The sequence below is a fragment of the Melanostigma gelatinosum genome (genome assembly GCF_949748355.1).
Source record: "Melanostigma gelatinosum genome assembly, chromosome: 10".
Lineage (NCBI taxonomy): Eukaryota > Metazoa > Chordata > Actinopteri > Perciformes > Zoarcidae > Melanostigma > Melanostigma gelatinosum.
Genome location: NC_136643.1, coordinates 15,726,456 through 15,732,831, shown reverse-complemented (window position 1 = coordinate 15,732,831; position 6,376 = coordinate 15,726,456). Strand labels below are relative to the sequence as shown.

General features: G+C 39.1%; 1 protein-coding gene across 2 annotated transcripts; it reads right to left on the bottom strand.

Annotated features, from left to right (window-relative positions):
- Window positions 1-1,701: 1,701 nt before the first annotated feature.
- Window positions 1,702-4,023, bottom strand: atp5mc3a (ATP synthase membrane subunit c locus 3a). Of its 2 annotated transcripts, none has more exons than XM_079277480.1 (5): window positions 3,968-4,023; window positions 3,669-3,765; window positions 2,844-2,918; window positions 2,379-2,569; window positions 1,702-2,267 (listed from the first exon to the last, which is right to left on the bottom strand). In XM_079277480.1, exons 2-5 carry the CDS (start codon window positions 3,705-3,707, stop codon window positions 2,153-2,155), a joined length of 420 nt encoding a protein of 139 aa, XP_079133606.1. In that variant the 5' UTR covers window positions 3,708-3,765; window positions 3,968-4,023; the 3' UTR covers window positions 1,702-2,152. The 2 variants fall into 2 exon arrangements, with proteins under 2 accessions (XP_079133606.1, XP_079133605.1); XM_079277479.1 differs by having other exon boundaries at window positions 3,880-3,996.
- Between the last annotated feature and the right edge of the window lie 2,353 nt (window positions 4,024-6,376).

Genomic DNA, 6,376 nt, shown 5'->3' with positions numbered 1-6,376 from the left:
ATTCCTGTTGTGTCACCCTGAAATAAAACAAGGAAAACACACAAGCAGGAGTTTAATATCAGAATAAATAAAGATGAGAATTATTGTAAAGGGTTAACTGTTTACAAATAAGACTATGGCGAGTTCAAGATGTGGAATGAACATCGTGGCTGTGGCACAAATGACAGCAGATTTAAGTCGTATCGGATAATATGTGGAGTGGCACAGTGAGAGAGGACAGCTACACATTTGGACAAAGCATATCGATGATGGGCGGTTGCTTTGGTTGTTTACACCTCAGTGTCATCATAAAAGACGGTTTGTTTTCTTTTGGTCCAAATACGCGGCTGAGGAGGACATCCAGAGCTGACACGTGCACCGCTTTACGTTGTAAAATGTCTACAAAAGGCGCAACACTAATAAACACACAACGTTTATAGTTAGATTGCGATTATCTGCCCCAGTCGCTTCCATGTAGCCCGAGCGCCCTGCGTTAACATACAACCGTCAGCATATTTGGAGCTAATTATCTGTGTAAACAAAAGAGATGTCAGTGTTTATCTCGAGGTCGCTTTAATGTACCGGAGCACAAGTCCCTCGCAGTGCCAGAAATTATGCCTTTTACAACCGCTTTGTGTCCTTTCGCCATCAGTTTGAGTGGTGACTTACCTCTCTCAGCCACAACCCTTGATTTACAAAATCCCACGTCTGTACCAAAGTATCGCGAGAGCGGCTGAGGCATTTCCGTAAACGTCACACGAGGACAGTGCCAGGATTCTCATGTCGTTTTTGAATTTAATTACAAATCCCCTTCAATACGGTTTTTAAGACATATGTAAATACTCTGCTTTGAATACTGTTTTATTTTTCACAAAATTTTTTAATTACCACATTAAAATCACATCTACTACTCCTCCCTCACTGAAAAATCCAGAAACACCAGATAAAAACATTTTCGTTTCAAAAGTTGAATTACTGAATATGTCTTGTACTTCACTGAACAAGTGTATTGGTCATTTATATGTTCTCGAGGCTTCAAGTAGACATACACCTTGATTGTTTGGTGTTCGTGCAACTTAAAAATGCTAATATACCTGTTGATATTATATTTAAGATAATTGCACTGCAGTAGCCTGCGTTATCTTTCAATCTTAAAAACCCGAACACATGGTTATGAACTATTAGTTATAAAAGATAAGGATGTACGGTAGGCTACTTTCTTTGGTTTCTTCAGAAGACTACTATTGAGTTGTTAAGTACCAGCACATACAAGCTTGCTTTCAATTCCATCCGACATTTTAAACTGTCAACTACACCAGTATATTTTGTTTGGTATTTACCATTATGTGATTTGGTATTAATTTGCATGTTCTGATAAATAATTTAGTCTAAGAACACATGAAGCCTGTCACCAGTTCCCAAAGCGACACTTTTAAATAGAGCTTGTCTAACAGACCAGAACCTAAAGACACTCAATTTAAAATGGAACAAAACTGAAATAAACATTCATCAGCAGATTCCTTTGGAGAAGCTGGTACCAGGACAATGTTGGGTATTATTGCTTCATGAAGTGATTCAAACAGTAACCGATAACCTTACCCGTTTATAAAATAAATTAACTCGTTTCTGTTGTAACTAAATTCAGCCCAGCTTCCATTACAGAAAGCTAATTATTTTAACAACCCAGCATGAGATTCAAAAAAGTCAAAACCCATTAAATAGCTCAATTAAATCCTCGATTTATTTAACGCCATTTACAAAAGCAAGCACTCACTTGCTGTTTAATTACAGTACTGTTAACTGCATCTTATTCCATGAATGAATTCAGATGGACCCCAAAAAGCTTGCATGTGATGTGCTAAGAAAACAAGGCCGACTCATGACTAGTTGACGCAGATGCTTCACAGAAAAGATGACATTCAAGAAAGAGGACTGCTTTCTATTGTGCTAGCATGATATTCCAGACATAAAAGTGCCATTGTTAAATAGTCAAATACATGTATTTTAATCACGTAATTTCTTACATTTGTACAATACATGTTTTGCGTATTTTTACAGTGTCTGAAAGTCTTGAAAATGTACATTTCCATGACACCAACACGGAACAATTTTGGTAGCCACAATAAAATATGTAGTCACATCTGTAATGAAAGTGTTGAATGACAGCAGAGTTTTACATAGCAAACAGGATAAGGAAAGCAACCATCAAACAGAACAGTCCCATGGCTTCAGACAGGGCAAATCCCAGGATGGCATACGAGAACAGCTGCTGCTTCAGAGATGGGTTCCTGTAGACAAGAACACACAATGGCATCAATGGAAAAACAAAGTACGCACCAGAAATCTATTAATTAGAGTCAATTTTAATATTTTCAGGATGTACGTTTGTGAGAACAAACCTAGCATAGCCGATAATGAGACTGCCGAACACAGTCCCAATTCCAGCTCCAGATCCAGCTACTCCGACTGTGGCAGCTCCAGCTCCGATGAACTTGGCAGCAGTGTCGATGTCCCTGCTGATGGCGCTGGTCTGGAAGCCCCTCAGTATGACCTGGGTGAAGGGGCTCTGTGGCATCACAGCAACGCCGCTCTGGAGCAAGAAAAGACAAAACGGTTAACACACACCTTCAAAACCAATGACATGAGATATGACAATACAGTAAGTGAGAACAATAAAGGAATGGGAAAAAATGACTAAATTACAATTTTTACTATCATTTGTCAAGTACCAATTTCCATGTTAACCGTCACAATGATGTGACAATATTTATGACATTTTATAAAGTAAATGAGCATTAAGTTAAACAATCAAGTGGTAGAATGACAGTTGCAGTCTCAGTAGAAAGGCTGTCGTTTATTCTCACCTCTGTTTTGAGCTCAGGCCTGGACAGCACAGAGGCAGAGAGGGGCCTGTAAAGAGCCCGGGAACCAGCACGGACCTGAACGCAACAGCACGGACACAAAACGCAGAACACATTTAGTTAAACACAAAAGCTTGGTAAGATATGAAACATATTGTTGGTAGCTGTTACCAGTCTGAGCAGGTGGAAGGAACCCTAATGTCACTTTGTCACTCACTGCAGTGCACACACGTTACGACCTGTGGGCTTTAATGATTTGTGGGTACAGTCTGTGCTGTCGAAGTCACTCCTGGGTTTGTGTTACTACTACAATAAACAATAGAAAGCTTCCTAACAAATTGTCCTATTGTAATTGAAACTGGTAAGACTACAAGAGGAACTAGAAACAGAAATATGACCTTGGTGAATGACTTAACACAGGCTACATTTAATATAATTTAAAAAGGAGATAGTTTGTGGATCAGTTGAACAGACATGTTCGTGAGTTTTCAGGGGAACTCTGCACAAAACTCTGCTAACAAAAGGCTTGTGATGACCTTAGCTAACGGCCATTACTGAACATGTTTGCTACAAGCTAACGCAAAGGCAGTGGCAGTGTTCAAGATAACTTGCATGCACCTGAATCATTAGCATTAGCGCTACATTGCACACGTTTTTAAAAAAACTTTATGTAATGCTGTGCTTTAGCAAGAGCTAGCTAGCCCGTTGGCCTAGACTGCGGATACCCTTGCCAGTCAGCTGCAGTCAAGTTCAGGCAGAGGCCCACCGGATTTATCCGGGATACTTTAGAGAGCAGGACACAAAACACACCACAGAGAGCAAACTCACCAGAGCCGGCGTGGAGACGAACTTTGCACAGGCGTACATCTTCTAATTTAGGTAGTTCTAACCGGTTCGGTCAAATCTGGTTGAAGCCCGGGTCTCTCTGAGGAAGGAAGACCGGAGAGAGAAGTAAGGTCAAACGGGTGTAAAAATGCTCCAGGGAGAAAATGAAGGCACTCATATGTACATTCACATCCATGCTGCATGCTATCCTCACTTGTGCGCTGCAATGTGGAGTTAAGAGAGAGGATGAAATTGGATTTGTAAAGATACGCTTCTCATTCAAGCTGCCATCACACACTTACCGACTGCAGAGGTCGAACCACAGTAGAACAGTGCGCATGCGCGATGTTACGTATTTAGAGGCCCGGATGATGACAGTGGAAGGTCATTTCACAGAAACTTTATTGAACAAGACCGCAAAAAACAACCATTGTTCATTCACAAAACTAATCTTTCTTTGTGTATATTGATGAATGCGCCTTCATTGAGTGGATATAATTAAGAAGGACGATAAACTACATTTAATTATATTGTTTATAGTTGTATTGATGGAAACTGGCAGCTCCTGTTGGTCGGACTCTACTATAATGTTGAATATAAGCTGAAGATATTCGAACTTAAAGAGAAAATGGATGGATAGCTGATGATAAAACAGATGTGGATCCTGATTCAGTTAAAACAGTTAAAATAATAATAAACACCATGTACAGTTTGTAGACCAAACTATTAATTATACAGGGACCATCTTGTAAATCTGGGGATAAACAATCCCATGAAAAGATGCAAACCAACAATGAATTTATCCAACTAACAAGTATTGTTGCCAAAGTGTGATATAGAGTTTTCCTCCGTGCCATAGCTGTTTGTTGTCCAAAAAGCAATTTAAAACGTATCAATAACCATGCTGTAGGTTATTTTAAGTCAATCCCATATACATTTCCTGCTGTCGTAAATACTGAGTTGTGCAACAAAGCTGTGGCTAAAGGCAGCACCTCGTGAATACACATTTCCTCCTGTTTGAGTAACATCATCTAAAAACTACAGTGACCAGTAAATCATTTAGCTTTTAAAAACTGACAGGATTTATTTGTGACCTATTTTCAAAGACTCACATCTTTAGTAGCAACTAATGTCTGTGGGGCTGAGTGCCACAGACAAGGTTGGAAAATGTTTCATTTGAGGCAATGCTCCAGCCATAAAAAACATGAGGTCTTTGGTTTAAGTATTGTATTCAATGTAAACTCACCATATAACTTCAATGTACAGCCAGAATAAGTCAATACATAATATAGAAATGTGAAGACTGCTGATTAAGATTGTAATTCCACCTTTAAAGTTACATAAGGAAACATGTGGATTTTTAAATGGGTTATTATATTTATCTAAAGCAGCATTTACCTTAATAAGTAGTACGTTTGGGGTAAAACAATGACAACACACTTGCCATTAACAGTTCAGTTGCATTTGTTTCTGTGGATGAGTGTTAATGATACAAATATATAAACTCCTTTTTAAAATATATATTACAAATGCATGTCTGATTATTTGACGTTGAAATATTATTGGAATCATTTCTGCAGGCAAGAAGTGATAAAAATGTATAAAGTTGTCACGGCTAATATTTAGATATCTGTTCTTAGTAGACCTTGGCTCAACTGTGGGAATGAGGATCTATTTCAAGGGTGGAGATTCTTGGCTGTAGCATTGCTGCGGGTCAAACATTTAGCTGAAAGAAGGATAAATCCCTATGTCTCTGTCAAAGCTGTTCTCAGTGATATTGTAATTGGCATCACACCAGCACTACATCGAAAAAAGAGACAATTTAGTTTTGTCAAACGGTCTCCATCCTGGCTGCAGAGAAGCAGAATTTCAACCAGCATTTCAAAATGAGTTTTTCCCTCATAAGAAAAGCTGCCTGCCGCTGTCCACTACCATCACCTGTTGTGGTGTGAATTTAACACTCTGCCCAAAGGGACCGATGGCTCAGGGCCCTGCCTGTGCATCTCACAGGCTGATGGTGGAGCTGTAGGCTACCAACACCGGGGCGGATTTGTAATCGTGATGAATGACTCCACAGCAGCTGGTCTGTGATGGAAAGGTAATGAGCACAGGGAGTCTGCCTTTGCTGCATGCTGGCTTGAAGAGAGGAATGTCTCAGTGGCTCCTCAGGTATGATCCTTTCAGTTTCAACATGAAGCCACAAGCCACAGATTCAGTAGATCATGTATGTACAAGAAATACAGAAGAAGACAGCAAAGTATTGTATGCATTAAAAGGCAAGGAACAGCTGAACAAAAGTAATTATATTCTACGCTATTCTACTGTGTTCGGCTCTCCGATTATATTCTGTTGCGTTCTGTTCTATTCAGTTGTATTATTGTCTGTCAGATCCTATTTTATTCTGTTGTATTTATTCTGTCATGCCCTGTTCCATCCTATTCTTATGCGTTCTATTCTATTCTATCATATCCTATTCTGTTATATTCTTAAGTCTCTTAAGTATACTATTCTGTTCTATTCTGATATATTGTATTCTATCACATCCTGTTCTAATTTATTCTGTTCCACTCTATTCTATTCAGCCTATTCTGATGCTCTATCATATTCTTTTCTACGCTCTTCTCTTTGTTCTGATCAGTTCTGATCTATTGTTCTGTTTGCCAAGTTTGTTTCATGTGTTTATTTTAAACGTATTCACTTTGCATTAGGAG